General features: G+C 41.9%; 1 protein-coding gene across 6 annotated transcripts in view; it reads left to right on the top strand.

Moving 5' to 3' along the window:
- The window catches only part of MYOM1 (myomesin 1), a 166423-nt gene that overhangs the window by 119488 nt on the left and 25104 nt on the right, over nt 1–21831 (top strand). For all 6 annotated transcript variants that reach the window (XR_011379417.1, XM_070050417.1, XM_051852088.2 and 3 more), the window contains 5 exons: nt 236–350; nt 14209–14365; nt 15231–15337; nt 15454–15498; nt 21231–21367. Coding sequence is in view for 5 of the 6 variants with exons in the window: in XM_070050417.1 (XP_069906518.1) it covers nt 236–350; nt 14209–14365; nt 15231–15337; nt 15454–15498; nt 21231–21367 (561 nt within the window). In the remaining variant the exon portion in view is untranslated. The remainder of the gene's footprint in view (nt 1–235; nt 351–14208; nt 14366–15230; nt 15338–15453; nt 15499–21230; nt 21368–21831) is intronic.

The raw sequence follows: 21831 nt of genomic DNA, 5'->3' as shown, positions 1-21831 counted from the left end.
GAGTCCCTCAGAGTTGAAAGGGATCTACTTATAGATTCTAGTCCAGAGCAAAGGTAAACTAAGGCTTAAGTCACCCACTTAGACTTAGTCAGAATCAGGCCTGGAACACAAGTTCTATACCTTTGGTGCCATGTGACTCAATCTTTATTACAGAGGAAGGGCACATAGTTTTAAATGACATAAAGCACCCACTGCTTCATAAAATGTCCATTGCTTCTGTGCCTGCTGCTTTCAGGTTCAAGGCCTCACGGAGGGTGTCAGCTACGTGTTCCGTGTCCGAGCCATTAACCAGGCTGGAGTTGGGAAGCCATCCGACCTTGCAGGCCCTGTTGTGGCAGAAACCCGTCCAGGTGGGCTTTGACCTTCTAATTAAGATGAACCCCATCCCTGTAAAACACCGAATGAACATTCAACCTAACTTCCGTGACTCTGTAAATTTTCAAAACCATCAACGCGTGCTATCTGACTAACTGAAAAGCAGGATCTTAACATGCGATCATCATTTATTCCTTCACAGGCAGCCCAGGCAGGGATGAGCAAAGTCTGAGGTGGCTGTAGGGCTATCTGGTTCGTAATTAAAAACAGGGAAGTTCTCAGTTAAGTTACACTTCCTGGACCAACTGTTCCAAGCAAACATTCTTGGGACATTTTCCTATTATACCCTGGCCATTAATTCCCACAAAGTATTTTTCCAATCATTGGGGAAGCTGGAACAGCCCTGTTAGCAGGCACAATCCTTAAACGAATGTAGGATCTATGTAATTATAGCTATTAAGTTATATCAAGGGTCAACAAATGTTTTCTGTACTGGATTAAATAGCGAATAGTTTTGACTCTACTGCCCTGTGGGTCTTGTTACAGCTACTCAACTCTGCTCTGGTACAAAGCAGCCAAAGATAATATGTAAATTAATAAGCATGACTATGCTCCAATAAACCATTTTGCACATAATATGCACTATACAAATTATAAAATTTTAATTAGAATTATAAAATTCTAATTTCACATGCCCTAAAATATTAACCATCTTTTGATTTTTTCCAACTATTTAAAAATATAAAAACTGTTCTTGTTCTTAGCTTGTGGGCCACACAAAAAGAGGCAACAATCCAGATTAGCCCACATCCCATAGTTTGCTGACCCGTGGGTTAAACTAACAGCCGTTCTAATTGAATGGTCTATGGAGTTGAGGCACTACCCACATTCCATGGTTGGGCTGGAGAAGATAGTCTTCCCCTTTATTATGAGAACAAAGTTTACAGTGTTCATTGCCCCCATGGTTTCAGATCATTATGTAATAATACTTATTTTTTATCATTCAATCTGTATCATTTTTAAAGTTATCACATATTTCATCTTTTGAAGTTAAAGCACTGGAAGCAAGAGAGGATAAAATGTTACGTAGCTGTTTTTTAAATTTTTAAAAAAGTTATTTGAAAGACAGAGAACTGTCAGCTCTTGGTTCATTCCCCAAATACCCACAATAGCCAGGACTGGGCCCAGGCCAAAACCAGGAGCCAGGAACTCAATCCAGGTCTCCCATGTAGGTGGCAGGAACCCAGTTACTTAAGCCATTGCTGCTGCCTCCCAAGGTGTACATCACTAGGAAGCTGGAGTTAAGAGTCAGAACTATATATTGAACTCAGGTAGCTGCCCCCATAGACACAGACATCTTTTTTTTTTTTTTTTTTTTTTTTTTTTGACAGGCAGAGTGGACAGTGAGAGAGAGAGATGAGAGAAAGGTCTTCCTTTGCCGTTGGTTCACCCTCCAATGGCTGCCGCTGCAGCCGGCGCACCGCGCTGATCCGATGGCAGGAGCCAGGATCCAGGTGCTTTTCCTGGTCTCCCATGGGGTGCAGGGCCCAAGCACCTGGGCCATCCTCCACTGCACTCCCTGGCCATAGCAGAGAGCTGGCCTGGAAGAGGGGCAACCGGGACAGAATCCGGCGCCCCAACCGGGACTAGAACCCGGTGTGCCGGCGCCGCAAGGTGGAGGATTAGCCTATTGAGGCACGGCGCCGGCTAGACACAGACATCTTAACTGCTAGACCAAACACCTCTGACTAGCCAGTTATTTTAAGCTTATATTAATTCTAGTCCAAATGTTTTCACTTTCTTCTGCCTCTATTTTTAACGTGAAATAAGCAAGGAGCAGCTACATAATATAACATGTGTATTTATTTTCCTTATGAGATAAGAATACAAACAGAAAACTCTGCTTTCACAGCATGTTATTGCAAAATGTATACAGTGTGCCCTTTGGGAAAATGTCTGTGCCTTCCATCCTATTTCTTCATAACCTATTTTCAGCTACTCTTACAACTACTTTGTAGACACAGGCCTGACAAAAGTGACCTTCTTATACAAAGGAGTGGCAGGTGTCTGTAGGGAGAGCCATATTTCATACAAGTAACCTTTGCAAAATTCCATGAGAAGGCAGAAAAGTGCTGGAAACTTCTACACCAGGAAAACCCACAAAGACACTAGCACATATACTGTGTAGAAATTGGATTCTTCAGTTTATAACTGTGTAGAAACTAAGGATGTCAAATGGACATGTGCAAGACTCCGAAGTACAGCATCTACTCTCATAAAAGCAACATTTAGGCTGCTGTACAATCTTAATCTAGACATGAACAAACCAAAAGCACTCTCTAAGACATATATTCCAATTCTGTTTGAAAAAAAGCTTAAATCAATTTCTCATCACTAGCTTCAGAGTGGCAGATAGCTAGGCACGACATTAACGGAGCCACCACCAGGAGAATTTTGCCACCAGAAAAGGATGTGCTGGTGACCTCCTGGGTGAGAGTTTTGTTTCGTTTATCTGGAATAAGCCATCAAAAGTGACTCTTGTGGCCATTCCATTCCCAGTATGTAACTGCAAATAATAGCTACAGATATTGATACACTAAATGGTTCCTATTAACCCATTAAGGAACCCCTGGCTCAGAGCCTAGGAAAAAGCCTTAGGATACACAGAGTCAAAAAGAAGTATCAAAACTCCAGTGATTTCGGTTTGTTTTATATGCAAAAATCCATTCTTTCAATTTGTTTTTATTTTTTATTTTTATTTTTATTTTTTTTTTTTATTTTTTGACAGGCAGAGTGGACAGTGAGAGAGAGAGATGAGAGAAAGGTCTTCCTTTGCAGTTGGTTCACCCTCCAATGGCCGCCGCGGCCAGCGCGCTGTGGCCGGCGCACCGCGCTGATCCGATGGCAGGAGCCAGGAGCCAGGTGCTTTTCCTTGTCTCCCATGGGGTGCAGGGCCCAAGCACTTGGGCCATCCTCCACTGCACTCCCTGGCCACAGCAGAGAGCTGGCCTGGAAGAGGGGCAACCGGGACAGAATCCGGCGCCCCAACCGGGACTAGAACCTGGTGTGCCGGCGCCGCTAGGCGGAGGATTAGCCTAGTGAGCCTCGGTGCCGGCCCATTCTTTCAATTTGTATTTCTTGAATTCCTACTGCACAGCAGGTGCTGTGTGGGCCCTGGGAGTAGAGTCATGTGACGTCATCACTGCACACTGGGCTTACAATTTAGTGGAGAACCAGAGCTTACAACCTGATATGATGAGAGCTAGGATAGTCATAAAACATTCCCCATAGTGAATAAGCTATAAAATAGCTATCAAAGTAAATCCCTGTAAAAACTTATATGTGGGGCCTGTGCTGTGGCTCACTGGGCTAATCCTCCGCCTGCAGCGCCAGAATCCCATATGGGCACCGGGTTCTAGTCCCAGCTGCTCCGCTACCAGTCCAGCTCTCTGCTGTGGCCCGGGAGTGCAGTGGAGGATGGCCCAGGTGCTTGGGCCCTACACCCGCATGGGAGACCTGGGGGAGGCACCTGGCTCCTGGCTTCGGATCAGCGTAGCTCCGGCCGTGGCGGCCATTTGGGGAGTGAACCAACGGAGGGAGACCTTTCTCTCTGTCTCTCCCTCTCACTGTCTGTAACTCTACCTGTCAAATAAATAAATAATCTTTAAAAAAAACTTATATGTAGCCTAGAATTATCTGTATTTATTAATAATTATATTAAACATAAATAAATTAATTTTGTCCATATGGTTATTTTATATTGGAATAGGTGGAGTATATCAATTTCAGGATTTGGGTTGTGAAACTTGGATCACTATTTCAGAAGAACAATTTGTTTTGGGGATATATGGTTAAAATTTCAGTTAGAAGATAAAGTTTATCATGTAATAGCAAACCACAAATAACAGCTAACAGGATACCTCAGGAGTAATTTGAGTTCTAGTTAAAAGTTAACTTTATCCATCAGGGTCAGTAGGATCACTGGTCTCCCTTTAAAGTCAAAGAATATTCAAGCAGATAGGGCCCAGCCACTGCTGCAAAGTCTAACTGTTCTGATAATAAGGATCCAAGGAATGGACTGAGTGTGCCATGCTTTACCAAGAAATCCATTAGTTAAATGGGCTAAAAATACTTAGTGCAGATTTGTTGGTGCATAAAACAATATTCTCTTCTTGCTATTTGATATTTTAAAGCAGTATCTGTGGTTGGTTGCATCAGACCTGGGGTGGAGGTGGAGGCCAAGTAAACCAAATCAGACAGGAGATGACAGACACCTACCAAGGCAAGGTGATGAGGTGGAAGGCTGAGAGCTGGAGGTACAGGCTGCAAGTGTTCCTCCCTGAGAAACAGAGCTGCAAGCAGGAGAATAGGGTGATGGGCAGAACCCACACATCAATCAGAGACCAAAGCAGGAACTGGGGTAAGGCAGGTTAGGAGCATGCACTACCAGAAGTAATAATGAGCTGCAATTGAGTGACAGTCTCCTGGCTAGTGCTCATTATATCCCAGTATGTATAAGCTGGTTGACTCAGACCCTGGTGGCTGAGAGGGCAGATGAGTGCTTTGTCACCACATGGTGGAGTCTGGGAGGATTCTGAAGCAGGAAGCCAGGCTGCTTCTCAAAGATGAGCTCAACCGACCAATTTGGAAAGCTGAGCTTACTAACTGGTCTCTTTCACCCACTGGGGCAGTAGTTCTCAACCTTGGTTGTACATTAGAATCATGACAGGAATTATTTTTAAAATAATCTCTATAATGATTTTTAAAATCATCTCTAGGGCTAAGCCTGAACATAGGTTTATTGTTGCGTTAGACTATGGGCTCCTAAATAAGAGCTATGTGCCCCCCGTTCCTAACCACCACCACCCCCCCCCCAGTGTGTGTGTGTGTGTGTGTGTGTGTGTGTGTGTGTATTCTATATATGCCGAGAGCCCACCATAGTACCTGGTGTATAGTAGTTAATCTACTAAATGGAAAAATAACAAATGACTATCGTGTGTTTGGGCCAGCAAGTGTGACTGTTTTGTGGCCTCAGGGTGTTCACGTGATCCTAGGTATCTTGTACAGGATGCCCTGGTTATGAAGAATAAGCAGGAAGGTTCCTCCACTGGAAGCTGCGATGTGGATGGCAGGGTGATGGATCAGCCAGCAGTCCTCATCGGGAACACAGGCAGCTCAGTGCTACACAGGACTAATAACAGTAACTCACTTTAACCTGCTTCCCTATATCCTGTCTCACATCACACACATACTCCATGGAGAAGGACAAATAACTTAAGCTTATTAAGGTGATATACTAGTGCTGATATAAAAGGCTTTTTATGAGGATGAATTCTCAGATTATGAAAAGTAAGGTAAGGTAAATACCTTACTGTGATTTTATTTCAACTTTTACATTTTATCTTTTTTTTTTTTTTTGAGGTGGGGATAAGAAAATTAGAGCAGAGTGAGTTAATTTCCAAATAGCTTATTTTAGCTCTGGGCTACACCTTAACCATTCATAAGCTGCAGGTTTATGGCACTTAGAGGGACCATTGAAATCCCATCTGTGCAACCAGGTATCTCTCTGTACCTATAGTAAGGATATGTTTGAGGAGATTTCTGACAACTCTTACAAATCCTTTTCAAAGCAAAATAGTCTCTTTTATTTTCTATTCCCAAATCTTCTGAGATCTTAACTGAATTCTGATGTTTTTGAACAAATACAAAGGTTGTTTTTTTTTTTAAAGATTTATTTTGTTTACTTGAGAGACAGAGTTACAGAGAGAAGTAGAGAGAGAGAGAGAGAGAGAGAGAGAGAGAAGAGAGAGAGATCTTCCATCCACTAGTTCACTCCCCAAATGGCCTCAATGACTGGAGCTGAGCTGATCTGAAGTCAGGAGCCTGGGCTTCTTCCAGGCCTACAATGTAGGTGCATGGGCCCAAGGATTTGGGCCATCCTCTGCTGCTTTCCCAGGCACATGGAAGTAGAACAGCCTGGACTCGAACCAGCTTCCATATGGGATGCCAGCACTTCAGGCCAGGGTTTTAACCCACTGTGCCGCAGCACCAGCCCCAAGGTTGTGTTTTAGAAAGCCTAAATCATGACAAATTTTGGTTTACTTTTCCAGCCCAATGTTTTGGGATAATGGGATGGCTATCCATGTAGATGAGAATGTCCTTACTTTGATAGCAGGACATCAAACTTCCTTTAATATAAAGTAATTGGTAGTACCTCAGCACCTGACAAAAGCTCATTCAAGCTAAGAATTATTTTATTTTTTAAAGATTTATTTATTTATTTGAAAGGCAGGATGACTAAGAGAGAGAAAGAAAGAGATCTTCAATCTGCTAGTTCATTCCAGGTCCAAGCCAGCAGCCTGAAATGCCATCCAGGTCTCCCACATGGAGAGGACAACTCTGAAATACTAGTTGACTTCACAGCTTATCCCTACCATTAAATTATCTCTCTTCTAGCAGTTACTTAATTTTAAATCATAAATTTTAATCTAAGACTTTAAAACATTATTCTTTTCTGCAAGTAGAAATTGTCACATTTCTTAGGTTAGAATTCAGTTATAAGATAATAACATAAGACTGATAGGTTGAGGTAGACATACATATATTGCATGGAACTTAAAAATAACATCTTTTATTTTAAAAAGGAAAACAACATTTTTTGTTTCACTTCATATTTTCACAAAATATCTCCAAGTGCTTTATAAAAATTAACTTTCCCAGAATTATTTAATGAGATAGCTCTATAGTCTGTCAGTAACTGAGACAGCAACTAACCAGGGCTTTCCTGTTTTTTTGTTGTTGTTGTTGGTGGTGGTGGTGTTTGTTTGTTTTAGACTTATTTTATTTATCTGAAAGGCAAAGTTAGAGAGAGAGAGAGAGAGAGAGAGATTCCATACACTGTTTCACTCCCCGCATGGCCGTTATGGCCAGGGCTAGACCAGGTCAAAGCCAGGAGCCTGAAACTCCATCTGGGTTTCCCACATGGATGGCAGGGGTCCAAGCACTTGGTTCACCTTCTGCTGCCTTTCCAGGCACATTAACAGGAAGCTGGATTGGAAGTGAGGCACAACGGCGGCCGAAGGGCTTTCCTATTCTATAAGCTGCATGGGCTTGGGACCAAATTTGGCTGTTCAGAAACTGAGCAATGTTATTTTAAATGCACAGTTGCTCCATTTACCTGAGTGTTTACTGCCATACTTTAAACTTTGATTTTAAGACTCTCTGATGAAATTCTTTTAAAATAGATTACACATTTCAGTAAGTACTTTTCAGTCTTCTTGTATGCAGTATACTGAATATTGTTCGTCTTTCACTGTGTGGCTCAGAGCCATAAACATCAACATTAGTTACTGTGCGGTGCTATGACACAGTGATGTCATTACGGGGGAGGAGCTCTTTACCCAGGTACTAAATAATGTGTATATGTCTACATTTTAGTTTTGCTGCTTCTCTTCCTGTCATTTTCTTTATTCTTGGTGTGCCTATAGATAGGAACTTCTTACTTCCCTCTCTTTTTTAGTCTGACCTACTGGGGGAAACCAGCTATGTAGGCTTTTTAGAATTGTCTTAAGCAAAGTATAAATAGATTCCAAGTGATGATCTATGGAATTCTCCAGTGCATGTGCAGGACACTTGTGAGTGGGCTTTGTCACATCAGCACTGGCTCATAGACATGTATTCTCTGCTTTTTGCTTCTGGGCAAGGTTCCAAATGGGTGAGGTGTTACAGTCCAGAGGTTATCTATAGAACTGAGAGAAAAGCAAAGCTAATGCAATTGTCCATATGTTTTCAGTTTTGTAACTCCTTTGTTTGCAGAAAAGTCAAATGTTTTGTGCTAGTGAAATCAACATCCTTAAGTAAGAAATATTTTTCTTTCTTTCTTTCTTTCTTTTTTTTTATTATAAGTCTGTTTTAATATAAACAAGTGTTGCAATCAATCAATGTCCATCTCGGGAAGCTTCTTGTCTGAATCGGAAGGCACGGCTCTGTCTGTGCCCGGAAATATTTTTCTGTTGTCAACTTAAGTCATACCTCTAATAGAATAAAGAGCAAGTGGGTGGATACTTCACTTCCTTTTAGAAAAGGATTACAGGTGAAACAATGAATGACTAATATGAGCAGTCAATCATACTTCCAAAATAGATATTATGCAAAAAGCAAGAAATGTTTGATCACAATTTATCACCTCTCCTTTCCTCTTTCTAACAAAACAGATATACAGAAAATTTTCCATTTATATTCTCTTGGTGACTTAGCCATGCAAACTTTGTATTATAACACTGTCTAAGGGTGAGCCTCTTCTTACGTTTTAATAAGAGCAACACTTTTAAGGGTTAGCCTCTTCTTACGTTATAATAAGAGCACTTGGTCAGTGTTTATTGTACAACAGTGTTGTATGGGAATTAGTCATGTGTTATCAGGAATAGGAATAAAACATGGTCAGCTGTGGGGAGCAACTCGGACTAGACTAAGTTACTGGAATTAAGACTTATTCTATGCATCTGCTCTCCCACAATATGGCGCTGGGAGAGGAGGCAACAGCTTCTACCCAGCTGCCTCTCACCAACTTGACAAGCTGCAGGAGCTGCTCCTGATTGGAGGAGAGCAGCATACTCGGCGTGTGGGCAGCCGAGTTGGGATTGGCAGAGGAGGACTATAAAGGAGGAGAGAGACAACATGCACCAGGAACACCTGAGGGAACACCTGTGCAGCCCCCGAGAGAGCCGGCCGGCGGTGTGCCGCTCCCCTGCGGAAGTGGGGAAAGTGGCCAGGGGGAACCGCCCTTCCACAGAGGTGGAAGGGTCGGTAGCCAACCCGGGAAGAACCAGCAGCAAACCCGGGGAGGGCCGAGCAGACGAAAGAACAGCGCAGGGTCCTGTGTCGTTCCTCCACGAAGACGGGGAGTGACAGTCAGCAACTTCCAGTGGAGTAGACATAGCCTTTGTTTACTTTAACATTTATTTATTTGAGAGGTACAGAAACAGAGAATGAAGGAGAGATAGAGAGGTCTTCCATCCACTAGCTCAGTCCCCAGATGCTCACAACAGCTGGGGATAGGCCAGGCTAATGCTAGGGGCCAGGAACTCAATCATGGACTCCATGTGGGTGGTTGGAATCCAATTATTTGGGTCATCATCCGCTGCGCCCCAGGTGCACTAGCAGGAAGCTGGGTCATGGAATCTTACTTAAGCAACAATTAAACATTTAACTGATCATCACGTTAGTTTATCTTTGTAGCCAAATATGAAAATAACCCTTCATTCATTTTTGTTTTTAACTCTTCTAGAACTATTCTTCCCTGAGCTTTACATGAGCTAACAATTACTTTTGGAGGTTTGTCCTTGAAGCACACACTGACAGTAGGGACACCTTAGATCAATTGTCAGGCCTGGGAACCAAAATCATTTGCCACGCACCAGGCACGGCTTTCCTCTCAGGCTTCCCCTAGGAGGACTTCCACATGTTTTCTTCACTGAAAATTTTGTTGAACAGTAGGCCAGGATGTTGATCTCTTATGAAACAGTCTAGAGAGAAAAAATTTAATCCTTTGGAAAGTATCCATTGGAAATTTTTTTAAAAAAGATTTATTTTATTTATTTGTAAGGCAGTTACAGAGAGAGAGGGAGAGACAGAGTCTTCCATCCATGGGTTCACTCCCCAAATGGCTGCAATGGCCAGGGCTGGGCCAGGCCAAAGCCAGGAGACAAAAGCTTCCTCTGGGTCTTCCATGTGGGTATAGGAGCCCAGGCACTTGGGCCCTCCTCCACTGCTTTCCCAAGTGCATTACAAAGGAGCTAGATTGGAAGTGGAGCATCCAGGACTCATGTGGGTGGCGATGTTGTGGGCCATGACTTTTCCCACAATGCCACAACACTGACTCCCTTGTTTGCTTTTATTTGTGAAATTTTGGTTTACATGAAATATTTCAACAGATATACACAGGATAAACCAACCAGGCAGTTAGCCCTTCCATTTCCTTTATTGTGGACTATAGTTACCCTACTGTTCTTTTTTTTTTTTTTTTTTGAAAGATTTATTTATTTATTTGAAAAGAAGAGTTACAGAGAGGCAGAGGCAGAGAGAGAGAAAGAGAGGGAGGTCTTCCATCTGCTGGTTCACTCCCCAAGTGGCTGCAACAGCAGGGCTGTACCAATCCAAAGCCAGGGGCCAGGAACTTCCTCCAGGTCTCCCACGTGGATGCAGGAGCCCAAGGACTTGGGCCATCTTTCACTGCTTTCACAGGCCATAGCAGAGAGCTGGATGGGAAGTGGAGTGGCCAGGTCTTGAACCGGCACCCATATGGGATGCCAGCACTGCAGACGGCAGTTTTACCGGCTACACCACAGGGCCGGCCCCTACCCTACTGTTCTATGGGACACCAGAACTCATTCCCTTCACCTGACTGTGTTTTGCTACCTAATATCAATCTCCTCCCACAATTCCCAGTGTCTAGTAATCACTATTTTAGATTAATATCATATATATACATATATATTAACCTCCACGTATGAGAGAAAACATGCAGTGTTTGTCCTTCTATATATCTGGCTTATTTCACTTAACTTAATGATCTTCAATTCTACCCATTTGGCTGCATATGTCAGAATTTTATTGCTTTTTATGGCTGAGTAATATAACATTGTGTATATCTACTACATTTTCTCTATTCATTCATCCATTGATAGCTAACTAAGTTGATTCCGTATCTTGAGTATTGTGAATAGTGCTATAATAAATAGGGGAGTCCAAGCATCTTTTTTTTTTTTTTTTGGACAGGCAGTTAGTGAGAGAGAGAGAGAGAGAGAGAGACAGAAAGATCTTCCTTCCGTTGGTTCACCCCCAAAATGGCCACTACGGCCGGCGCGCTGTGCCTATCCTAAGCCAGGAGCCAGGTGTTTCCTCTTGGTCTCCCATGCGGGTGCAGGGGCCAAGCACTTGGGCCATCCTCCACTGCCTTCCCGGGCCACAGCAGAGAGCTGGACTGGAAGAGGAGCAACCGGGGCAGAATCCGGTGCCCCAACCAGGACTAGAACCCAAGTGCCGGCGCCCCAGGCGGAGGATTAGCCTAGTGAGCCGCGGCGCCGGCCTCAAGCATCTCTTTAATGTACTTATTTTATTTCTTCCAGATAATATTCCCATAAATGAGCATTCTGGGTTAAACAGTAGATCTAATTTTAGTTTTTGAAGGAGCCTTCATACTATTCTCCATAATGGCTGCACTAATTTGCACTCCCACCAGCAAAGTATTATGGCTCCCTTTTCTCCACATCCTCATCAGCATTTCTTGTGTTTTTTTTTTTTTTTTTTTTTGTCTTTTTGATAATAGTCATTCTAACTAGAGTGAGATGACACCTCATTATGGTTTTGTTTGCATTTTTCTGATGGCTAGTGATACTGAGCATTATTTCATGTATTTGATGAATTTTTGTATTTCTTCTTTTGAAAAAGTCTACTTAGATTCTTTGCCAGTTTCTTAGGTGGGTGTTTTGTTTTCGTGTTGTTGATTTTTAGGGTTCCTTATCAATTCTGAGTATTAATCCTTTGTCAGATGCAGAGTTTGTGGACATTTTCTCCCATTCTGTTGGTTGTTTCTTCACTCTGTTGGTTGTCTCCTTTGCTCTGCAGAAGCTGCTTAGTTTGATATATTTTTATCTATTTTTGTTTTTATTGACTGTGCTTTTGAAGACCTAAACAAAAAAATCATTGCCTGAACCAATGTCTTAAAATGTTTCCCTTTGTTTTATTTTAGTTGTTTTATAGTTTCAGGTCTTACAGTTCAGTCTTTGATCCATTTTGAGTTGATTTTTGTATAAGGCAAGAGGTAGGGTTCTTGTTTCAAACTTCTGCATGTGGAAATCCTGTTTTCTCAGCTCCATTTCTTGAAGAGGCTGTCCTTTCTCCAATGAATGCTTTTGGCACCTGTGTCTAAGATACATTGGCTATTGATGCATGGATTTATTTCTGTGTTGTTTATTTTATTTGTTTATTTCTGTGTTGTTCCATTGATCTATGTGTCTATATTTATGCCAGTACCATGCTGTTTTGGTTACAATCGCTCTGTAGGATGTCCGAAAATTTGGTTGTTGTAGTACATTCAGCTTTGCCCCTGTTCAAGATTGCTTTGGCCATTTGGAGTATTGGAAGGTTTTAAAATATAAATCTATGGACCAGCATTGGTGTTATAGTGGGTAAAACTGCCACCTATGGCGCCAGAATCCCATGTAGGCACCGCTTCATTTCTCAGCTGCTCCACTTCCAATCCAACTCCCTGCTAATGTCCTGGGAAAGCAATGGAAGATGGTGTAAGCGTTTGGGTCCCTCCACCCATGTGGGAGACCACAATGAAGCTCTTGGCTCCTGGCTTCAGCCTGGCCCAGTTCTGGCCATTGTAGCCATTTGAGAAGTGAACCATTGAATAGAGGATCTCTCTCTCTCTCTCTCTCTCTCTCTCTCTCTCTCTGTCTCTGTAACTCTGACTTTCATATAAAATAAACAAATGTTTATAAAAAACAAATAAAGCTATACTTTACTTAAGTATTTTTCCTAATGAACTAAAACAAACCAAGTTTAGATTGGCAATTGAGTGAGTATAAACTAGGTAGAACATCTTACTTCTTTCAGGTGGATTTAGGCATAGATGTGAATGTTTTATATGCAGTACAAACTCTCTTTGAATTGCTATATTTGATGCAGGTATACTTTATCATAATTCAGAATACTGACTGAATTATTTTCTTTTAAAATTCAAAAACCAATCTTCTTGATACATCTGAATCTCTTGAAACTCATTTCCATTTAAATTTCCATAAAGTTCAATAGTAGTTGTTTCTAGTTTCCTATGATTCTAATCTAGAGGGGCAGCTTTAAATTGATTTCTGGTTCAGTTATCAGCAAAGCAGGTTCCTATATATTTCTCAAATCTTAAATAACTTGCAAACATTGCAGTGAGTTTAGGCAATTCTTACTCTCTCTACTCTCCTTCAGTTTCTCCCTTGGGTTCTTTGTCTTCTTCTGTCCTGTCGCTCCCCCTCTTCGTGGAGGAACGACACAGGACCCTGCGCTGTTCTTTCGTCTGCTCGGCCCTCCCCGGGTTTGCTGCTGGTTCTTCCCGGGTTGGCTACTATCCCTTCCACCTCCGTGGAAGGGCAGTTCCCCCTGGCCACATTCCCCACTTCCGCAGGGGAGCGGCACACCGCCGGCCGGCTTTCTCGGGGGCTGCACAGGTGTTCCCTCAGATGTTCCCCTTAGATGTTCCTGGTGCATGCCGTCTCTCTCCTCCTTTATAGTCCTCCTCTGCCAATCCCAACTCGGCTGCCCACACGCCGAGTACGCTGCTCTCCTCCAATCAGTAGCAAGTCCTACAGTTTATTGGTTGAACTGGAGGCAGCTGTGCAGAAGCTGTTTTCTTCTCTCCCAGCGCCATATTGTGGGAGAGCAGATGCATAGAATAAGTCTTAATTCCAGCAACTCAGTCTAGTCCGGTTTGCTCCCCACATGTCCCTTCCTGATGACTGATTGCATGGGGGTGTTTATGAAGAAAAAGTCAAGAATTAGGGCCTGCTAAGAACAATTCAACTTTCTTTTTTCTCAAGGCTGACATGTCCCCTTCACAACACTGTCTCTCAGGTCAACCAATTTTTCTTCAGCCCTTGGCAAACGGTATTGTCCATGGTGTTAACTCTACCTACAGCGTGTGGCACATTCACCTTAACATGTAACAGTTTAGGGTAAATTGCATCCCAAGACCGTATATCTGCTGTGAGCGATTGTGGCTCTTACTTTGCCCTGGCTCAGGGTCTTGCTTAAAGGCTAGAGTAAAGGATGCCAAACGTGATGTGAATTCTTCCTTGAATTCTACCACAGAGCATCAATGTGTTCTTTTTGATGTCCTAGGAACCAAAGAGGTTGTGGTAAATGTGGATGATGATGGAGTCATTTCATTGAACTTTGAATGTGATCAGATGACTCCAAACTCAGAGTTCGTCTGGTCCAAAGATTATGTACCCACTGAGGACTCTCCACGACTGGAAGTTGAAAGCAAAGGCAGCAAGTAAGGACTGTGTCAATCATAATAATGGATTTGCTTTTCACTATCAAAGCATGAAAGTAAGATCTGCTTTCTATGTGAATCTCTTTCAATAACAAGATGAAGTCACAAATATTTTATAGCTGATTTTGTAAAAGTCATAACCAATATAAGCTTTAAAAATAAGAATCCTGATAAAATACTTTTCGAAGTTCTGGAAGTAAAATACATTTGATCAAAGAAAAGACAGTCAAACAATTATGCACTTAACATTTTAATGTTTGGTTGATATTAGACACTGGCTAGTGAAACAGCTTGTCCAAGTTAGAAAATACAGTGAACTAAATCATGAACTCTTTGTTTATTCCATATATTATGTGACAAACAAGGTAGTGGATGCAGGCGATACAACAGGAAACAACACATCCTGTCCCTGCATGCACAGTGACTGTACAGTGGGGACAATACCAGTGTAGTATAATAAATTCAGAAAGGGGACATGCCTGGGATGACCTAGGAGAAGCACCCAGAGTTACTCCTGCAAATTCTGTACTATAGGGAAAAAAATCAGGCTCCCCAGGAAGGACTGACAATTTAAATATCATTATGCAGCTGTTTATTAACATGAAATATAGGTTGGGGATGGAAGATTTTTACCAACCCCCTCCCATCACCTATCCTCTGAGAGAAGGTCAAGAAAGTCTTTCCAGAGGAAATGACATTTAACCTGAGATATCAAGAATCAGCAGGCTTCTAACTTGTCCTCAAAGAAAGAGGACAAGTGCTGCAAATGAAGGGGGAGCACATGCAGATGCCTAGAGACAGGGCAAAACACAGGTCTACAGACCCTGCCTAGCCTCGTATCTAAGGAAAATGCTTTGTTCTAAAGGACAAAAATGACCTTCAAAGACCTTGGGGAAGATGACTTGGGCATTTACTCTTGTGACGTAACAGACACTGATGGAATAGCATCGAGCTACTTAATTGACGAGGAAGGTAAGTTCAAAATTAGTTCATTCACAAGTCCAGTGTTGCTTTCATTTCTCAATAATTCTCAAGTGACTTTTGTTTTAGTAATTTAAGGTTTAATTGTTTTCTGCTTCCCTCTGCAGAACTGAAACGTTTACTTGCTCTCAGTCACGATCACAAGTTCCCAAGTAAGTGTTATAACACCTTCACAGATTTTAGGAGCCTTAGCAAGGGGCAACTTCCAGAGTGACCAGATGGCGTCTCTGATGGGAATAAGAGAAGAGGCAGTAGCCACAGCTACTTTATTTTCACAGGCACTTCACTTTCTAGAAGTGAAGCTTCTTTTTTAACATTGTTCTCCAGAGATACCGAGGATATTAACATAGAAAATATGTCTCATACTTCATAATATAGAGAAGTGTCAGGCTTACATGGGTGTAACAGCTGCATAACTAAGTTCTTCACTTCTTGCTTACATATTCTGAAATCATATAAACATCTTCTGGATATATTCATTTATATATCTTTTGGCTATTTCTTCTTAAATAATGCTGGCTCTTAATAGGAGAATCATGTTTCTAAATAAAGACAACCAGAAGATGGTATCTACCATTTTAACCTCTTGGAAAATAAGATAAAGATGACTCAGTCAGAGAAAGAAACCCTCTCTACTATCTACAAACCCTTTAATAATGCACCTTCTACCTGAAAGATTAATTCCACAGTTGACACCTTAGAGAAGAGAAGAAAGTCTGAAGTGAGACTCAGAAGGTTCCACTGGCCTGGCAGGATCTCTTGCCATTAGTGATGCATCCGGAAAGTTACCCCCTATTTTACTGATAAAATACACTCATTCTTGTAAAGCAAAAATTTTAAAGAATTCCTTAATACCTAAACTATAACTACTTCACTAAAAACTATCTAGCCCTATCCCAGACTGTGGGGAAATCTTTGTATGTTTGTATGTGTGCATCTTTCTAGGAAGAGAATCCCTAGCCTTTCCTAAGTTCTGAAGGGAGACTATGATTAAAAAAGTCAGCGCTGCTCTAGAATCAGTTGCCTACCTTCTCTTACATTCTGGAGGAGTGATTCACTGGTGTTAAGGTCTACTGTTGTTGACAGTCTCAGCTGTAATGTTCTCAAAACTCACTGTGTTCAGCAGCATGGTGTGCCTATGGGGTGTGAATGTAGGGCATTGACTTTTTGAATTCTGGGGGAGAAGTATTCCATGGCATTAAGTAAGACATTTCTCACCTAAATGCGTATTCACCCTAAAATAGGTAAAGTAGTATCATGAGTGATGTTTTAAAAGTTAATTTTGAAAACTGCATGGAAGGCAGAGATTTGACTTAAATTTTGTTTGTTCTGTACTAAGCATCTTCAAAAAGTTCTCGGAAAATGTGTATCATGAAAACACTAAATGTAGGTTTCAAAACTTTCTTGCACCAAAATAAACATATTTAAATTTTATTTTCCCATGATTTTTTAAGATTAATTTATTTATTTGAAAGTCAGAGTTCAACAAGAAAGGGAGACAGAAAGGAGAGAGGTCTTCCATCCTCTGGTTCAGTCCCCAAATGGCTGCAATGGCCAGGGCTGAGGCTGAAGCCAGGAGCCAGGAGTATCATCTGGGTCTCCCACATGGGTACAGGAGCTCAAGGACTTGGGCCATCCTCCACTGCTTTCCCAGGCACATTAGCAGGGAGCTGAATCAAAAGTGGAGCAGCTGAGATATAAATTGGCGCCCATATGGAATGCTGTCATTGCAGACATTGGCTTATCCTGCTGCACCACAGCACTGGCTCCCTTCCCATGAATTTGTGAAGTACCCACATACTTTTGCCTGACTGAAACTGAACAGCTCACTTCTGTTTCCCTGTGCCTTGGTTTCTTTTCTAGGAATGGCTATTGTCATAGTTTATAGCACCTACCACCTACAGATGCTATAAGAGATAATAAACAAGGTTTTGGTAGATCCTTGACATCTAACATTGATTAAAATAGAACAGCAATCCCAGAAGAACCCACTGCTCAGAGAAGAACTGTCTCCAAGCCACAAGGAGTCTTTCTGCTGGGATAAATAGAAACAACAGTGACTACGAACTATTGTCTTCTGGTTAGATAATAAGCACTAGTTAAGTGTCTAGGCAACAGCTGGTTCAAATAACATTTACATTTAGCTTAAAGTATGTAGACGAAAGAAGACAGGGTGTCACTGTTGAGCTCAAGTTGCCTGGGCCTCCCTGGAGTTCAGTGATTTCATGGACTTGGAGATGGGATTAATTAAGGCAGTAGTGATTGCCTGATGCCACGATTATTTACACGGAGATGTTCTGTTTTGCATAAATCTAAGGACTCTAATTGCCGGTTTTAGGCTGGGGGTAGCAGCAATCAGCTCCTCTATGAGAGATCCACAGTAGCAGTTTGGTAGGCACTGAAGAGAATCCAAGAATAGATTTAAAATCATGACAGGCAAATGTGGTATCTCCCAACCCAGTGCTGCCCATTGACGTGGCATTTTAAAGATGACAGTTCTAGTACTTTTCTTTCCCCTACCACTATCAGACTAATGAGCTCAGTATATGAATATTTTCCAAGATCTTATAAGGTCAAAGCAGCTTAACTAACTTCTCAATTTTTACCCACTTTCTCTTAGTAAATGTTGCCTTACTAAGTCATTTTCCTGAGATTCACTTAAGCTTTTAAACTGTCCCATTTCTTCAGAATGCAATAAAGAAGCTGGTGTTCCCTTATCCTTTGGCATGATAAATTCTCCCATGATAAGCTGTTTTCAAAAATATTTTAAAAGCCACTAACACATCCATAAACCTACAATTAACATGTTTTCCTAGAGCAAAGTGACTGCCAAAAGAAGAGTCTAAGGAAATTTACAGCTGAGAAAAAGGGAGAAAAACAGTAGAAAGCTAAAAATAGAAAATAACCTAGTATGTTTTCAGTATTATGTGAAGTTGCAGATTGGAGAGGCAGCTTATTGGAGAGCAGTACTTCAGTGTTGTGAACATCCTGCATCATCTCTCTGCATTTGTAGACGTTGGTTATTAGCTTGCTTGTGTACATATACTATACATGTGCAAATATATACAAGAACACAAAAACAAATATAGTTGTATTTGTATTTGCCCTTGTTTGTCAATGTATTATATTTTACAGTTGGAGGTTGTAGGATGTTGTTATAGCAACTGGAGGAAAAAAGAGATGCCAAATTATTAATAGCCAACATTTGTTATAGGCCAGCATCTTTATAGGACATTTAAATGGATTTATCATTTGAACTCCACAACGGCCTTTAAATGGTCAGTCTTATGGTGATTTGATTTTAGAGATGAAGAAAGTGAGGCCCAGAGAGGTTAAGAAAGTAGACCAAGGCACACAGCTGGTGAAGCCCAGGTGGTTTGATTCTGGAGCCTGTTGCTTTGCCCACATCGTGGGCTGGCTGTCTCCATGCATGCACCTGCCATGTGCCCTCTGAGTGATGCATAGAGGCCAGCATTCTCCAGATGATGTTTTCATGACTTAAGAAGGACAGTGAGTATTAAGGACACTTCCAGAAGGGCCCACCCTGCCCTTTCCATCACCTCTCCAAGCCTGTCAGGTAACCACGTCATTCATATATTAGGTTCTCCAGATTGGGATCTCCAGACTTTTCCAGAAGAGATTGTACTGTCCACTCTCCTCAAGAGCTGCTTGTCATAAGCATGAATGTCCTGTTGGGAGAAAGCTTAGCCTCTGCTGTTGGCACCTGGGGATCTGCCTTTTAACCACTTTACTCACCCTGGAAAACCATCAGTGTTCTGCAGAGTGCACAGTCAGGACCAACAGGAATACAGAATACAGGGAAGACCCCTGATTTCAGCTCTGCTACCCACAGGGGCCTCTCTGCAGGGAAATTAGGGGAAGAGAACCAACCGTGAGTCCTGGTCATTGCAGAGGATCTGAATGTGTCCTGCCCCATTCTGACTCTCTGGCTAGTCCTGTGAGACCTGTAATAGCCATGTTAGCAGGTGGGGAGCCCAGGGGTTAAGGGGCAGAGTAACTCTTCAAGATTATGGTGGATTACAAAGCATGTCCTCAGTAGCTGATGTCTGAGTTTCCTCTCAGTTCTGAACTGCAACGAATCTATAACTGAATGTTACAGTAAATAAGGAATAAAGCAAAGGAAAGACATCCCTTGAAACTTGAATAGGCTAGTTTTAGGATAAATACAAAGAAATAGTAATGCATATTTGGTACAAGCTCAGAAACTTGCAGTGTAAAATATAGCACGTGCTAAAATTTTGAAAAGTTTAAGAACAATTCAGAAAAAGTAAAGGGTGATAATTTCTCCTAAAGGAAGGCAGGGACTGATTTTGAGAGATGTCAACCAACATTTTAAATTTTACTGACTTAAGTGATACAGGCATATATCAGAGATACAATATGGTTCCTTCGCTTTCTATATGTAGAAAGGCCTGCTGTATTTTAAGATAGCTTCTTTAAGATAGCTTCTTGATAGTGATTTCTTTATTTGCCTCTGAAAATTTTTCCTTGGTCCTGGAACTAAAGTGAACTGATACATTGTTGGGTTGAGTAGGATTTAAACGACTAGATAGTTTGTCTTGTATATACATAGTCATCCCTCAGGACCCATGAGCAATGTGTTTCAGGACCTCCCAACAAGATACCAAAGTCAGTGGATATCCAGGTCCCTTATGTAAAATGGTGTGGTATTCGTATATCATCTATGCATGTCCTCCTACACACTTTAAATCCTCTCCAGATGACTTATAATACCTAGTACAATGCAAATGCTGTGTAAATTGGTGCAAATTTTGGGAATACTGACAAGAGAAAGAAATTTGTACATGTCTGGTACAACTGCAAATATTTTTCCAATATTTCCAAACCCTGGGGTGTTGATCTGGAGATATGCAAACTATAGATATGGAGGGCCAATTGCTTCATCAAAATTCTTATGTAAAATTTTTAAAGGACCCTCAAAGAGAGGTAAATTATTTGGAAAAAATCTAGTTTAACTCCTTTCTAAATATTTTGAAGTAATTAAGTTATTAAATCCTAGAATATTAGAACTGTAAAGTCATTTAATGTTTATTTAATTCATTCACTTATAGATAAGTCAAGTGAGGCCCAAGCAACACAAAGTGACCTGCTGATATCACAGTTTGTCTCTAGCAGACACTGGGCTAGAATCTAGCTCTCATGGTACCAGCTCAGGATTCTATTTTGCCCCTGAAGAACATTGGTTCTCAGTAGAGAGTCACAGATTTGAGTTAGAAGTATCCCTAGTGGCAAATTCATCCTCCTCATTTTTTTTTTTTTTTGGACAGGCAGTTAGTGAGAGAGAGAGACAGAGAGAAAGGTCTTCCTTCCGTTGGTTCACCCCCAAAATGGCCGCTATGGCCGGCGCGCTGTGCCTATCTGAAGCCAGGAGCCAGGTGCTTCCTCCTGGTCTCCCATGGGGTGCAGGGCCCAAGCACCTGGGCCATCCTCCACTGCCTTCCAGGACCACAGCAGAGAGCTGGCCTGGAAGAGGGGCAACCGGGACAGAATCTGGCGCCCCGACCAAGACTAGAACCTGGGGTGCCAGCGCCGCAGGCGGAGGATTAGCCTAGTCAGCCGCGGCGCCAGTCCCTCCTCATTTTTACAGTTGAGGCAACCGTAATTCAGGTCAACAACTTGTCTGAATGCCGGTCTCAGGATGAGAGTCCTTGTCTTCTGTTCCTTAACCCGAACTCAGCCTTTCCAGCAACTGCCACTAGGGCTCGTGAGAAACAGGGTGCTACATCACCATTTCCATCGACTATTTTCATTTGTTGGAAAATGCGTATCGATATAATAGTTATCAATGTAATTACTTACATTGTTATTTTTTACTTACATGTTTATTTTTATTTTTTCATAGCTGTTCCAGCCAAATCAGAGTTGGCAGTTGAAATCTTGGAGAAAGGGCAGGTCCGGTTTTGGATGCAGGCTGAAAAGCTATCTGGCAATGCCAAAGTCAACTACATATTTAATGACAAGGAAATTTTTGAAGGGCCGGTAGGTGTTACATTTTAGATTTTTAAATATATCATCATGCAACACACTGTGCTTCAGCCTTATTAGGATGCAAAGAAATTATCATGAAAAGCACTCAGCAGTGGGGTGGGGAAGTTTAACTCATTCTCACATGTTAAAAAGTGTGAATTGGGGCAGGCACTTAGTGCAGCAGTTAAGATGCCATTTTGGGATGCCCACATTCCGTACCAGAGTGTCTGGGTTTGAATCCTGGCTCCTCTGCTTCCAATTCCACCTTCTAGCTAATGTGCACCCTGGGAGGCAGCAAGTGATGATTTAAGTAGCGGGGTCCCTGCCACCTTCATTGGAGACACAGATAGAGTTCCTGGCTCCTGGCTGCAGCCTTACCTAGCCCTGGCTGTTGCAAGTATTTACGGAGTGAACCAACAGGTGGAAGATCTCCCTCTCTCTTTCATCTCCTCTTCCCCTTCCGCCCTCTCTCTTTT

The sequence above is a fragment of the Oryctolagus cuniculus genome, chromosome 10 (assembly GCF_964237555.1).
Source record: "Oryctolagus cuniculus chromosome 10, mOryCun1.1, whole genome shotgun sequence".
NCBI lineage: Eukaryota > Metazoa > Chordata > Mammalia > Lagomorpha > Leporidae > Oryctolagus > Oryctolagus cuniculus.
Note: the sequence above shows the minus strand (reverse complement) of the source record. Positions and strands in the feature narration are given on the sequence as shown.